This window comes from Lolium rigidum, chromosome 5, assembly GCF_022539505.1.
Source record: "Lolium rigidum isolate FL_2022 chromosome 5, APGP_CSIRO_Lrig_0.1, whole genome shotgun sequence".
In the NCBI taxonomy this organism is placed as follows: Eukaryota; Viridiplantae; Streptophyta; class Magnoliopsida; order Poales; family Poaceae; genus Lolium; species Lolium rigidum.
The window spans coordinates 240,173,111-240,188,010 of NC_061512.1; the positions used below are offsets into that span (position 1 = coordinate 240,173,111).

The following is a 14,900-nucleotide window of genomic DNA, read 5'->3' on the forward strand; positions in this document are numbered from 1 at the left end:
TGGTCAATGGCCAACACAAAGAGGAGAGGCGATAGATGGTCTCCTTGCCTTAGCCATCTACCATGCTTGATTGGATCACCGGCGATGTGGAAGTAGTGAGAAGGGCCACAACCCAATTTCGAAATTTGCTTGGGAAGCCCAAATGTTGAAGCGTGTCCACCAAATGATCCCATCTAACCGAATCGAAGGATTTTTTGATGTCAAGCTTGAAGAGGAGAGTTGGTGTCTTGGCCTTGTGAATTTTTCTTGCCAAGTTCCTCACATACAAAAAATTGTCATGTATGCTTATCTTTTTTTATAAAAGCACTTTGAGCATTGGAAACAAGCTTGTTCATATGGGGCGCAAGCCTAGCGGCCATCATCTTAGAGATTAACTTGGCAATAGCGTGAATGAGGCTAATGGGGCAGAAATCGGCCACCTCCCCAGCTCCTTCGTTCTTGGGGATGAGGGCAATGTTGGCGGAGTTTAGCCAATAACGATTGTTGGTGTGGAGGTTTGAGAATTGATTGATCGATCACCGCCATGACATCAATCTTTATTGTGTTCCAAAAATCTTTGAAGAAAGCTCCCGTAAAGCCATCCGATCCCGGAGCCTTTGTCGCTAGCGGTGTTGTCAATTACGGCCTTAGTTTCTGGAGATGTTTTTTCCACTCTTTTTGTTAGAAACTTTCTTTTTTTCCCTCTTACTTTTTGTTAGAAACTTTCTGTTGTAATAACAGTCTACTTCAGAACTTTTTAACAGCCAGATTGTAGTTAAATTTTCAAGAATGTTTCCAGTGACGGATCGAGCTTCGGACAAATTGGGTAAAGAGACACTTCATGCTACTAATGGGGGTGGAAAATGGGCCAAATATAGGTTATTTTGTCAACATTTGCTAAATATGAAGAGATTTTAGGCAAGAAAAACTTTGGCTGGGGGCGGTGCCCCCACTCCCCTGCTACCCTACTGCGAGGAGGGGACCTGTTGAGGAGGCCACCATGGTAGCACAACTGCTGCGGTGCGAGGAGGTTGGTGTCAGGGTAGGGTGGTGACCAGTAGCAGCACAACACTGCTGCAACCATCGAAGACTGAATCGATGCTACAATGTTGAGTGCTCCCCATCTCCGCAGTGGACTCGACCGTATATATAGACCTGTTGGGTAACCTTTTATTTATTTAATTTTATTTCATTACTCGGCCCATGTAACAACCACTAGCGATTTGCTTCCACCAGCAATCAATCAATCCTGTAGCAGCACCGACTACTGCAATTGTTCACGATAGAGTGGGCGGTTGAAACAAACTTCTGCAAGTGTTCACCATTCACGGTTCCCACAGGCAATATCGGCCCTGCTACTAGCCATTGGTCGTGGGACGCCGCAACTCGCCGACAGGGTCGGAGGAGATGGGGGAAGCTGCATGCGTGCGGGAAGGCAGGACGATGCCTAGGGTTAGGAGGAAAGGGGGCGGCGGCGAGTTCGCTGGGGCGCTCCGCCTTGATGGGTGTGTACAAGAGGCAGGGTGTGTGATCTCAGGAAGGAGGCAACCTCTTTCTTTAAATTAACATGCGCTGACATGTGCTCCCTGTCATCCCAATTTCCTGGTCCAAATTTGACTAGTTTTGACTAAAGAATTCAGTGTTTCTTCAAAACGTTTGAAACCGAAGTAAATGAAACACAGTGCATTAACTATTCCAAAGATTCTTCATTCCATCTGGATGGATTTATCCATACAACTTCGGCTGCATATTTTTCAACCGAGAAAACTTTAACGAACCGAGAAAATTTATCCATGCCATCTGGAACACTCTGCCCTTTTCCGAGAAAATCCAGCGACTCACACGACGCGTACAATACATAGACCGGTAGACGCCACCGGCCGACGTCCCCGCAACCACACGGCCACGCCCGACCCCGCGAGAGAGTTGCAACGAAATAATAACCCGACCGCTTCGAGAAGCCTCGTCAAGATCAAGCCGCACCCCGCAATCGGAAATCGCGTTCAAGACTCGCCTACCCCATTCGATCGCTTCCCCGATCGGCGACGCGGCGGAGGAAGGAGCAGAGCAGTCGAGGAGCAGCCGGAAGAGGAGAGATGGCGGAGAACCCGCAGCTGTTCGGGAACGGGATGCCGGTGCCCTTCAACGGCGAGATGTTCGTCCTCGCGCGCGACGGCGTCGAGTTCAACGTCGACAAGATCCCTTCGTGCGTACCTACCCCCTACACCCTCCCTCCTCTCCTGGGTTGATTCTGCCGCGCCGGGACGGATCGGGGCTTGTGATCGATCTTGCCAGCGATTGCGATATCTATCTGTATGGGGATTTTGTTTAGTTAGGGATTTGGGTTAGGTCTGGGCGGCGAGAAACCGTGTGGAGATCGATTGGCTTCGATTCGAAGATGTCTTCGCAATTAGTTCGCCTGAAATTCCATGCGGGTGGCGCGGGCAGCCGAAATTGAGCAGGGGATTGTGGCGTGTCAGTAGGGCTAGCGTTGCAGCATGTTCATCCTTGTAAGACGTAGACGATCACAGACTAAATTGATGTTGCATGGGCTATGTGTAGTTCACCTTTATAGCTTCTATACGCACTTGTGATAGAATTCTGTACAATTGGTAGGAACTGCTGGATGACAGCAAGGAAAATAGATGCTGAATATTGTGTGGGCTTGGATTCTGGGTTAAAATAACCGAAACTTTCTATCACAATTAGTAGCTACAGAGATATGCACAGTTTGTTTATCATGCTGAGCACCCATCCGAGTTAGATGAGCACTGCTTCCATTGTTGTGGAGTGCTTTCATTGTTGTTGTAGTAATTTACAAGGCTTTGTCAGTTATGATCATCTTGATATATTGTCTCACTATACACTGCTTTGCGTAGAAACCATAACTAACTGAGCACTATCTGTTCTCAGAGCGCCTGGCGGTCACGCAAAAACCAAGGGCACCATTTACCTGTCCAACATAAGGATGGTGTTTGTCGCCGCCAAGCCTGTTGGGAACTTCTTTGCTTTTGATATGCCCCTGGTGAGTAATTGCATCCCGAAAGTTAGCTCTTCCTATTACAGCCTGTGAATTTGTGAGAGGAACAACTCTTGGCACTTCCTTAATTATCTATGTCACTGAATCACGAGTTCTGAACAAAATGCGCATTCCCTGACATGGCAAATTGTTTGCAGTTGTACGTGCATGGTGAGAAATTTAACCAGCCGATATTTCACTGCAACAACATTTCTGGATTCGTTGAGCCGGTGAGTTATCACAAAATATTTCATATAGAACTGGAGCATGCTTGTACATCTTCTACATTCCTTGCAAAACAGAAGGCACTTACCTTGGGGTTCTAAATGCAGGTTGTTGCAGAGGGCCAGAACAGGGCTCTGTACTCGACCCACACCTTCAAGATCTTGTTCAAGGAAGGAGGCTGTGGTACCTTTGTCCCTCTCTTCCTGAACCTGATCACATCAGTGAGGCGCTACAACCAGTTTGAAGCCCAGTCTGCTGCCGCGCCTCGTGTGGACCCTCTGCAAGCTGCGCAGACCCCTGTCGATGAAATGATGCGCCATGCGTGAGTGCACGATCTCAGATTTCCTTGTCTCCTTGTTCAGGCTATATACCTATTTGTAAACCCGCACCGCTTGACATTTGCAGGTACGTTGATCCAAATGATCCTACCAAGATTTTCCTTCAGCAGCCTGCTGCAGAATCCCAGATGAGGAGGAGAAACTACCACGGCCCTGCTGACAACGCATACTAATGTTTGCGTCTTCGATGAATCTATGTAGTGTGGATGGGCATCTGTTTCCTGTCTTTGTGGTGATTGTCGCTGAAGTATGCGATTAAGTATAGTATGATCTCGGACAATTGTGTATTTCTCTGTCAGATTCAGTCCAAATGTTAGTAATAATGTACATATTGTGTGATCTGCTCTACTCTTGCTGACTATGGTTGTTTACCCTTTGTGTATGCTCTTATCTGATCGTTACTGACGATGGTCCCAATGAGACTGTTCTGAGTTTGAATCTTGTTTACTGTCAGCCCTTGCATGTGATCAGTTCCATCTGTTCATGATTCACCTTTGAGTTAAGGGTGACTCCACCAGGATGTGTCCAGTCCATTGATAACGTAACCTGCATTGAAGATGTGCAAACATCGGTGTACGAGCAGTGATCCTTTGGAAGTGTTGTATTGTAAATCAATCCTTTTAAAGTGTTGTATTGTAAATCAATCCTTTGAAAGTGTTGTTTTGTAGTAGTACCATGCTCTCAACTACTACAGTATTCATATCGCTGTGGCAGTGGATATAATATATCCTTGTCGTTCTAAATTCGCTGATGTGCAGTAAAGGTCTATGATGGGTTTTGAAAGATGGTGGACTCAGCAAGACAATATTTGTTCCCTCACAAAAAAAAAAAACAAGACAATTACTATTTGTTATTGATAAGGAGAACAGCGACGGGTTTCAAAACATGATAGGCTCAACATGGCAATTATTTGCAATTTCTGTATTCAGCAAAACTGATTTGTTCAGCTAACATGTCTGTCATCTTCTCGATAAACCATGTGCAGTTGAGGATGCACACAAAGTGGAATTCGCTACAGATTCGCAAAAATAAAAGTGGAATTTGCTACAGAAAAGAATATACTTCGGCTCAAGTCATAAAATACTTTCTTGTACGAGGGGAAAAGTACAAAAATACTTCGTCTACTTGCTCCGATTTGTCCCGATCAGCAAAGTTCCTCATTCTTCTTTGTCCCCAAGCCCTCCTCAAGGGTTTTCCTCTCTCACCGCTGCTGCCTTACCTTCTCCGCAAGCCTCCCTCGCCGCCGCCCGATCCGCCATGGCTTCCGGTAACTACCTCCAATCGCTCCTCCTCGTTGGTCTTCCCCGCCGCTCACATGGTTTCCGCTGAATTTTTCCGCGCGCTTCGGTTCCTCCCGCGCTGCTCCATGATCCCGTCCGCGGCTAGCGTCCAGCCGCTAGATCCGCGGTAGGGGCCGTGATTTGGGGACTTCTAGTGGTAGCGGCGTGCGAATCGGAGCGTTTGGTGCGCGCCGTTTAGATCGATTTTGGGGGATGTGGCATGTGGCCGAGGGGAACCGAACTGGTGTACTACACGGCAGTAGCTGTCAATTCTACAGGTGTTGGATCGATTAGTGTCAGGACATCACAGCTGCTTGTATACCATTTTAGGGGATTTATCCGAGGGGAGCCAGTGTGGAGTGGTGGTTTCGGAGCTCATCGTTGATTCATGGCAGTGGCAACTAATTATTTATTTTTGGATCGATTAATGTTCGAACATAGTAACACTGTTGTTCAGTACTACTATGATTGCTTCACTCGTCGTTTGCCAACTTGTTAATTGTAAAAGTAAGGCGGTGTGTGCTTATAATGCCTAGCTAGAGTGAGCTTCTACCTTGCTGCTGCTGCTGTGACGTGATGGTGGGCAAGACATGTGTAGCTAACCTGAAACCATCTGCAGCTGGTATATGATGTAGCTTGGAACCTTGGAGCTTGCTCTTTTAACTAAACCATTGTTATTACTGTAATTGTGTTGAGCACGCAATTGTTGGCATTAATTTCTACTGGTTAAGACACTTAAATAGTGCTTGTAACTTCACTCTGTGATTAAGACAAGACATGCAATGGTAGTAGATGCCTTTATTTATTTCCAATGCATGATTCTATAGCCTCTGATGTGCTCCTTTTTCTGTCCGACAATTGCATTTCAGACCAGAACAAAAGTCCGAAGTCGGATGGGTCGTCTGAGGCACAGAAAGGGTCTTCGCCGACAGCTAATGCAGGCCTTCCCAGTCCTTTTGATTTTTCCAACATGAGCAACTTGCTCAACGTATGTTTTCTCCTTATGCCCTTGATATGTTTTTGTTAAGTACGGACTTCAAATGTTTTTTGCCCTGCTGTAATATATACTTATGGAACATGTCTTCTTTTATGCATTGCAGCAGTTCTACTTTGTTCTTCTTGTATATGTCTAACTTTGTTATTGCCACGTGCAGGATCCATCTATAAGGGAGATGGCTGAGCAAATCGCGAGCGACCCTGTATTCAACCAGATGGCTGAGCAGCTTCAGAAAAGTGCTCAGGCGACCGGGGAACAGGGTCTTCCAAATTTGGATCCTCAAGCGTACATGGAAACTATGACGCAAGTTATGCAGAATCCTCAGTTTATGTCAATGGCAGAGCGTCTTGGGAATACTCTTATGCAGGTATCACATTTTGTTTTCTCACTTGTCATCCTGGTACTATGCTCCATGTTATTTTTTGCCTAACGTGTTCCCTATGCATGACAGGATCCTGCAATGTCCACTATGCTCGAGAACATGACTAGTCCAGCTCACAAAGAGCAGCTTGAAGAGAGAATGGCCCGTATCAAGGATGATCCATCTTTGAAGCCTATTCTTCAAGAGATTGAGACTGGTGGTCCATCTGCAATGATGAAGTAGGTATTTTGTGCGTGTATGGATACCTGATTATACAGCTTAAAGTTGCTGAGATAGTTTGCTCTACTTAATCTAGGTACTGGAATGACCCAGAGATTCTTCAAAAGATTGGCCAGGCTATGTCATTGAACTTTCAAGGAGATGATGCTACTTCTACTGTACTATCTGGACCTCAAGAAACTGAGGAGGAAGGCAACTATGATGATGATGATGAGTCCATTGTCCATCACACCGCAAGTGTTGGTGATGCAGAGGTAATTGCATTAAATAACCCTTGACTTCTAATTACTGTCTGCTGCTAGTATTTGAGTTGCCCATGTTATTAGTATTTATACATGTTAGTTTTTTCACAAGAATGCTCAACTATGCTACTCCCTCCATGTGAAAATAAGCATCTCAACTTTTTCTAGATACGGATGTATCTAGATACACTGATCGGCGTATTTAGACAAAAGTGAGACACTTAGTTTAGAACGGAGGTAGTACTTAGTAGTTAATCTGTAGGGTTTGGCATATCTCAGTCTCCAACCATTTTTTTGTCAATGGAAAGCATGTATCTCCAACGAAGCAACACAAACTTATATTTATATGACAAAGAATGCTCCCTTCCTCCATGATTTTAGATCGTAATCAGTATTCCTGGGCTTATAGCTTATGGGCGACATGCTTATTATCTGTTTCTGTAAAGGAAGCTCGCAAACCAGCCGACATTTGGTGTAGATCTTGAAAATGTGTCCATTCTCAGATGATTGCTGCTCTTTGCAGTAGATTATCTGGAGTTGAACTTTGAGCACATTTCTCACCGGACACAACCTGTATTTTTCTCTTTTAAATGGACATCTCTGTGAACCTTCCATTAGACATGGTTTCTGCCATCTTCGATCTTTTATTTCCATCCTAGGAAATCTCTATGAAATTGTTGTACTTGTTAACTATAAAGTGGGCTGCATTGACAAGTTGAATAATACAACAGGGTCTGAAGAAAGCATTAGATGGTGGAGCAGACAAGGATGAGGAAGATGCAGAGGGAAGGAGGGCCTTACATTTTGCATGTGGATATGGCGAGGTGCGTTATGTGTGGAACTTTCGTAAACTTGAACCAATGATGCACCATTCATTCAGACTAATATGAATATCCCCGTACACCCTACTATGTTTCCACATTTTGGATTTTCTCTTTCCGTCACTTGTAAGTTTGAAATTCCATCAGTTGGTAAATGGGCCTGCCTTTGGTTGACCTGTTTCTAGGCATGGTGTATCTTGTTGCAGCCAGTTTGAGCAATATACTTTGTGATCTCGTAAATTGCTAATGTTTGCACATACTCCGTACTTTACTTGCAAGGTGTTGCTTAACAATCACTAGTCCTTAGTTGTTGCATTGCTGCAGAATTGCATACTGTATTATACTACTCCGAGTTCTGAATTCAAAGGCCAGCTGTGCTGTATGGGTATTTCAATCTGTTAGATATCTTCTAGGGGGTCATGCGTAATCTAGAAAAAAAGGAGTTAGTTTATCAGCAAATAATTGGATGAAATTTTGTATTTTTCAGTTCAAGTGTGCAGAAATCCTTCTGGAGGCAGGTGCTGCAGCAGACGCATTGGATAAGAACAAGAACACCCCGCTGCACTATGCTGCTGGGTATGGTCGGAAGGAATGCGTGGATCTTCTCTTGAAGCATGGTGCTGCTGTGTAAGTTAAACCGCCTTTTTACTATTAACTTGGTTCAATCACGGATACAGTGGTTTAGATTCAACTTTCTAAATGGTTGCAGCACGCTCCAAAATCTGGACGGAAAGACCCCCATCGAGGTGGCCAAGCTCAACAGCCAGGACGAGGTCGTCAAGCTGCTCGAGCAGGACGTGTTCCTATGAAGAGAATCCTCGGACTAGACTCAGCGCGCATCGAGCCATAAACTCCCTTTGGTTATAGACTCCCGGTAGTATCTTGTCGTGGCGTGTTGGTCGCCTGTAAACCACCTGTGTGGCCGTTCGGTTGCTTCCTGACACTCGTGCTCTGTTCTATCTTCTTCGACGTTGATTTGATCCAGCTGTGTAGAAGTGTTCATCTCCAGAACCTGTGGGCTGAGCCTGTTCTTGCTATTTCCCGTGGGAACTGCCAGTGGTGATGGTTGGGTCGTGGATATTTCTTGGTGTTTTTATATGATACGACAAATGTGATTTTCTTTTGCCTGATTCTTTGGACTCATCTTGTGCTTCGTTATTCGCTGAGTCTTGTACCCAAAACTGTGAGATCGTGCAACCTGCACAAGACGTAACCAGCCTGGTTCAGACAAACAATCTGCTATCCGCCCCTGGGCACAGGACAGTTGGCCCTTTGCTTGCTGGTCTGTTCAACTTGATCAGACCTAGGGTCTCAAAATCTCTAGGAACTTCATATAGGCTTGCGACCCTAGGTGTGACGCTGCCGTAACTCAAAAACTTTGCAATGAAACCACTGGTCCAGGTTTGACTTGTCGTATCTCCGACTAATATCTTTTTCAATGACAATCTAAAGTTATACAAGTTGGCAGAAAAAAGCTCTACTTCATTACATGTGAATAATGTGATACTACCAATCATTCGAGAAAACAGAAGCATGAGTTTTTGTTGTTTATGTTTTTTTTTTTCAAAAAGAATTTTTTGTTGGCGCTTTCCCATCAGGGGACGAGACGCACGAAATGTTCGGTCCTTTGATCCTTTCCGTGACGCAAAGGCTCGCAAGCTCTCGTCTTCACTACTACTCCTGCATTGAATCATGTAAAACAGTAACATCGTTTTTTTTTTTTTTGACGTTAAACATGGACATTCCATTAAACTGGTCCAGCAAGATCGCTGTCCAAAATAGTGGCAATACATCTGGGAGCAAAAGCATCCCAGTAGGAGTCCTCAGACTCAGAAATTGCTCCCAGCTGGTACCCTTCTAGGGTTCTCGTCCTCCCCCCAGGCGAACCTGGCGGCGAGTCCCTGTCCGGGTTGATTTCGCTCTCCGATTAGAGTTCCCCGTCCATATAACAACTCAGGTTCTTGGGTCGATCGTGTATGTTAGGTTTCTCTCGCCCGTCTCGTGTTTCAGATCGTCCCCAGAAGCTAGGGTTCGGTGCTAGGCCCTTCTGTTCTTGCTGGTGACGATGGTGGACTCTCAATCTTCGACGAGTGCTGCCGCCTCTAGTGGTGCGGCCCTAGCAGGAAAGGCCCCGATGGAGGAGGGCATTGATGTGATGCTGGAATCGCTAGGTCTAACGGATGAAGATTTCGATGATCTGGTGATTGAAGCGGATGATCCTGCCATTGCGGAGGCCACACGCTGGATGGCCGTGGCTAGAGTCGTCTGTGGAAAAGGTTTTAGTCATGATGCTCTCTTTAATCAGATGCAAATTGCATGGAATCCGGCCAGGGAAGTCAAGATGAGAGCTGTTGGTGACAACCTTTTCGTGATCCAATGTTTCTGCTTAGGTGACTGGGAGAAAGTCACGACGAGAGGTCCTTGGTTGTTTCGTGACTGGGCTCTGCTGATTGCACCATATGATGGTTTTTCTGACCCATACTCAGTGGAACTCGAATTCATGCCAATCTGGCTTCAGGTCCATAAAATCCCTGAAGGCTTTCGTAAGAAGGAGGTGATAGAAAAGCTAGTTAGCCGTACAGCTGGTGAAGTGACGGCTGTAGAGATGATCCCAGTAGGTGTGTTCCGGGGAGATTATGTACGACTACGGGTCAATCATGATGTGAGACGCCCTTTGGCTCGGTTTGTTTCAATCTCAATGGGGGGGAAGAGGTTTCCTTTCGCTGTCAAATATGAGAAGCTGGGACAATTCTGCCATGCTTGTGGTCTGATAGGGCACTGGCACAAGGAATGTGGCAGCGGAGTATATGAGGAAAAGGATCTAAAATTTGGGGATTGGATGTATGCTAACCCCCCAAACAGAGGCCGTTCAGCTGCTACTTTGAGAGGTGGTTTGAGAGGGGGAGATGAGGGCGACTTCCAGAGCCCTAGGGGTGGCATGGGAAACAGGGGGAGAGGAGGCCTCGGTAGAGGGCGGGGGGAGTTTAGCGACTGGCGTTTACATCCAGAACGTAAGGGGCGTACGCAAGCTGAAGTTGACAATGACCTGATGGATACAGCAAACAGTCCTGTCAAAACTCCAGATATCCTCATGAAAGATACTGACAAGAATACAAAGAAAAGATTGCCCTTTGATAGTGAGGATCCAGCCGAGGAAGAAGCTAACCAAACGGACAACCTCCAGGTGAAGGGCAATGCAATGGTGGCTGATGGTACAAGTGGTAATGGAAATTCCTCGGAAGCAAATTCTGAGGGATCGGGGAAGAAGAGACAGAAGAAATTTCCTTGTCTAACAAGCTCTGATAACACCAATGGATCGGCGGCATCCCTCGAGGATGACCGCCAGACGCAATGAAACTCGTAAGTTGGAACTGCCGAGGATTACGTAAATCCTCGGCAGTTCGTGCGCTCCTGGAGCTCCAGGCGCATTTGAAACCAGATGTTCTTTTTCTGTCTGAGACACATTTGAGTAAGGCTAAGGCAGAAAACTTGAGAAAGAAATTGTTGTTCGATCATATGATCGTGGCGGCAAGTGATGGTAGAAGTGGTGGGTTAATCTTGTTTTGGCGCAATGATCTGAATGTTACATCCTTTGAGGAACACAATAATTACCTGGATATCCGTATAGATGAGAATAGTGCAGATGCGTGGAGATTAACAGGTATATATGGTGAACCTAGTGGTGTTAGAAAGCATTTAACGTGGGACTATGTCAGGGATCTCCATGCTATGAGGAACCTTCCATGGGCCATAATGGGTGATTTTAATGAGATTTTGTGTGGGTCGGAGAAGGAAGGTGGCAACTTGAGGCCACAACGCTGCATGCAGGCATTTCGAGATGTCCTCACTGATTGCAATCTTGATGACCTGGGCTATGTTGGGGAAATTTTCACATGGAGGCGTGGTCGTATGCGCGAACGCCTAGACAGAGCAGTATGTAACCCTGTATGGAGCTCTAAATTTCCAATGGCAGTGCTCATCAACGAGGACTATTCCAAATCGGATCATCGTCCCATTTCTCTGGATACAGAATACTTGGCCGATGTCCAGGCTGCACGACCGCGAGGGAGAAAACGTTTTGAAGCGAGTTGGCTAATGGAACAGGAATTTGATGAAGTTGTTGGGTTGGCATGGGCGAAGGCTCAACAAGAATTTCAAGGAAATTTGGCAGCTAGACTAAGGTCGGTCCACCAGGCTTTGCATGAGTGGGACAGGAACACACTGAAACAGCCCAAGACTCGTCTAGCTGAGTTACATAAAGAGTTAAATTTGATTATGGATGGTCCGCTGTCGGATGAAGCAACGGCAAAGCAACAAGAAATTCAATTGAAAATGGAGAACATTAGAGAACAAGAGGAGATGAAATGGGTCCAGAGGAGTAGAGCCAACTGGATGAAGTTTGGCGATCGGAATACAAATTTTTTCCACAATTTTGCAAATGCCCGGAAAAAGAAGAATTCAATCAAGCAGCTCAAGGATGCAAATGGGAATTTTATTGTAGAGCAACAGGACTTGTCGGATCACATTCAAGACTATTTCCAAAGCCTGTTTAATACCGAGGTGGATCACCCTGATCCTAGTGTTATAGAGAAAGTGAAGCCATGTGTTACCCAAGCAATGAATGAAATATTATGTGCCCCATATACAAGAGAGGAAATTAAGAAAGCCCTTTTCAATATTGGTGATCTAAAGGCACCAGGCCCGGATGGTTTGCACGCTATATTCTACAAGAAGTATTGGTCTCTAATTGGTGAAGAGCTGACCGATGAGGTACTGAATGCTATAAATTTGAAGACGGTACCTGAAGGTTGGAATGATACGACCATAATTCTGATCCCAAAAGTTGATAGTCCGGAAAAGGTAACACAATTTCGGCCTATTAGTTTATGCAATGTGATTTACAAAGTGATCTCAAAAGCCATTGCTGCTAGACTCAAAACTATTCTCCCTGAAATAATATCGGATACCCAAAGTGCGTTTGTACCGGGCCGTTTGATTACAGACAACTTTCTAGTGGCTTATGAGTCTTATCATGCTATTAAAAAGAAGTCAGTTGGGAAATATGGAATGTGTGCTATAAAATTAGATATGCACAAAGCATACGATCGGGTGGAGTGGAATTTCTTGGAAAAAATCATGATGAGGTTAGGCTTCCAGGCTGATTGGGTTAAACTCATAATGAACTGTGTTAGTTCGGTTTCTTACCAAGTCAGAGTGAACGGGCAGGATTCAGATTCTTTTGCTCCATCTCGGGGTCTCAGGCAGGGAGACCCCCTATCACCATATCTTTTTCTGCTATGTGCAGAAGGTCTGTCTAGCCTGTTGAAGCATGAACAAGATGCGGGCAATATTATTGGTGTCAAGGTGTGTCGTGATGCCCCAGCTGTTTCACACCTTCTGTTTGCAGATGATTCCCTCATCCTAATGAGGGCAGACATTGCTAATGCTTCAGCTCTAAAGAAGGTCCTGGATGATTACTTGCTCATCGTCGGAGTCGGTTGGTCGGTGAAGATAAATCTAGTATTTTTTTCAGTCCTTGTACCTCGGTTGAATCTAGAGAAGAGGTGCATGCAGGAACTGAATATTTTGACGAAGCAATTGCCGACAAATACTTAGGTTTGCCTCCAGTGGTTGGGGTGGACAGGACCGATTGCTTCATGCATTTGGTGGACAGGATATGCAACAGATTGAAGGGCTTTAAAGAGAAATTGTTATCTCTTGGTGGAAAGGAGGTGCTGCTGAAGGCCGTTGCGCAAGCTATCCCTGCATATGCGATGTCAATCTTCAAGCTCCCCAAACAAGTAATCAAAGGCTTCACAGATGCTATGAGCCGATACTGGTGGGGAGATGATGATGAACAAAAACACATGCACTGGTTCGCGTGGTGGAAAATGTGCATCCCAAAGAAACGAGGAGGTATGGGTTTTCGTGACCTTCAAAGTTTTAATCTAGCTATGTTGGCAAAGCAAACTTGGCGGCTCCTCTGCGAGCCTGAATCTCTATGTGCTAGAGTCCTAAGAGCAAAATACTACCCTTCTGGAGATCTATTGAATGCTGATCTAAAAAAAGGATCATCCTATACTTGGCAGAGTATTTGGTCAGGCATTCAAACTTTCAAAAAAGGATGTATATGGCGGGTTGGCAGTGGAGAAGATATCAACATTTGGGATGATCCCTGGATACCTACCAGTCCATCTAGGAAGATTCTATCTCGCCGAGGTAATATAGTATATACAAAGGTCTCCGAGCTTATTGACCAGAATACACGTTCATGGGATGAGGTTACGTTGCGTTCTCTTTTACGAACGTGGATGTTACCCGTATTCTGAAAATTCCTCTAGCTGTTGGTATGATGGAAGATTTTGTGTCCTGGAACTATACAAAAACTGGTGTCTTTACAGTACGGTCAGCCTACTACACGGAATGGGACTTCCAACATGGTAGAAAATTACTCCGTACAAATGGCCAGAGTACGGCTGAAATCAATCCAGTTTGGTCCACTTGTGTGGTCATTGAAAACATCTGCGAAAGTGAAGATATTTGCTTGGAGGCTGCTGCATGGCACTATTCCGTGTAATTGTGTCCTCGCAAATAGGCATATCAACACTAGCAGCCTCTGCCCGGTCTGCAATATCTACTGTGAGGATACTCTTCATTCTTTTTTTTCAGTGCCCGCGTGTGGCGGAGGTTTGGGAGAAGCTATGCTTAAGCAATCTAATAATTGAATTTTTGACGGTTGATAGAGCCGGATCAGCTGTCTTCGAAGCTCTGCTAAGACTACCGGATAGCAAGATCTACGATGCATCGGTTGGATGCGATAAAGAGCTCATTGCCACCACCTGCTTGGTACTTATGGTGGCAGCGGAGACAGATTGTTCATAATGAACCGGTGACTACCCCGGTGCGATCGGCACTGGCCATCATGGCGATATCCACAAACTATGTAAGAGCTTGCAAGACCAACCCAGGTATTCGTCGTGGTGGATGGGAAAAGCCAAAGGAAGGTTATACAAAATTGAATGTGGATGCATCTTTTTATGCTGAATATTTCTCGGGAGCGACCGGTCTTTGTGATACGTGATGATCGTGGGGGCTTTGTTGCGGGAAGGCTGTTGCACACTCCCCTTGGTAGCAGATGCGGCGTCTGCGAAGCTCGTGCTCTCGGGGATGGGCTCCTACTCGCTGGTCAGGTAGGCTGCTCAAAACTGATAGTAAATAGTGACTGTATGGAAGTTATCTCTACAATGCATGAGGGAGGAAATTCTATTGGAGCGGCTGCGGCGATCTATGAAGAGTGCTCTTTTCTTTCTAGGGGTTTTTCTCATGTTATTTTTATCCATTGTGCTAGGGAAAGTAATAAAGTAGCTCATATGTTGGCTTGTAAGGCGGAGGGACCCC

The 14,900-nt window shown here is 45.5% G+C and overlaps 2 protein-coding genes across 2 annotated transcripts; both read left to right on the top strand.

Annotated features, from left to right (window-relative positions):
* Positions 1 to 1,986: 1,986 nt before the first annotated feature.
* Positions 1,987 to 3,745, top strand: LOC124652718 (UPF0664 stress-induced protein C29B12.11c). Its single transcript, XM_047191762.1, has 5 exons — positions 1,987 to 2,185; positions 2,893 to 3,004; positions 3,157 to 3,228; positions 3,331 to 3,545; positions 3,629 to 3,745. The coding sequence occupies exons 1-5, from the start codon at positions 2,076 to 2,078 to the stop codon at positions 3,732 to 3,734; spliced, it is 615 nt and encodes a 204-aa protein (XP_047047718.1). The 5' UTR covers positions 1,987 to 2,075; the 3' UTR covers positions 3,735 to 3,745.
* A 954-nt stretch (positions 3,746 to 4,699) lies between these two features.
* LOC124653318 (ankyrin repeat domain-containing protein 2A-like) lies at positions 4,700 to 8,632 on the top strand. Its single transcript, XM_047192387.1, has 8 exons — positions 4,700 to 4,828; positions 5,711 to 5,829; positions 5,996 to 6,205; positions 6,290 to 6,438; positions 6,516 to 6,693; positions 7,413 to 7,505; positions 7,990 to 8,129; positions 8,212 to 8,632. The coding sequence occupies exons 1-8, from the start codon at positions 4,819 to 4,821 to the stop codon at positions 8,309 to 8,311; spliced, it is 999 nt and encodes a 332-aa protein (XP_047048343.1). The 5' UTR covers positions 4,700 to 4,818; the 3' UTR covers positions 8,312 to 8,632.
* The last annotated feature ends 6,268 nt before the right edge of the window (positions 8,633 to 14,900 follow it).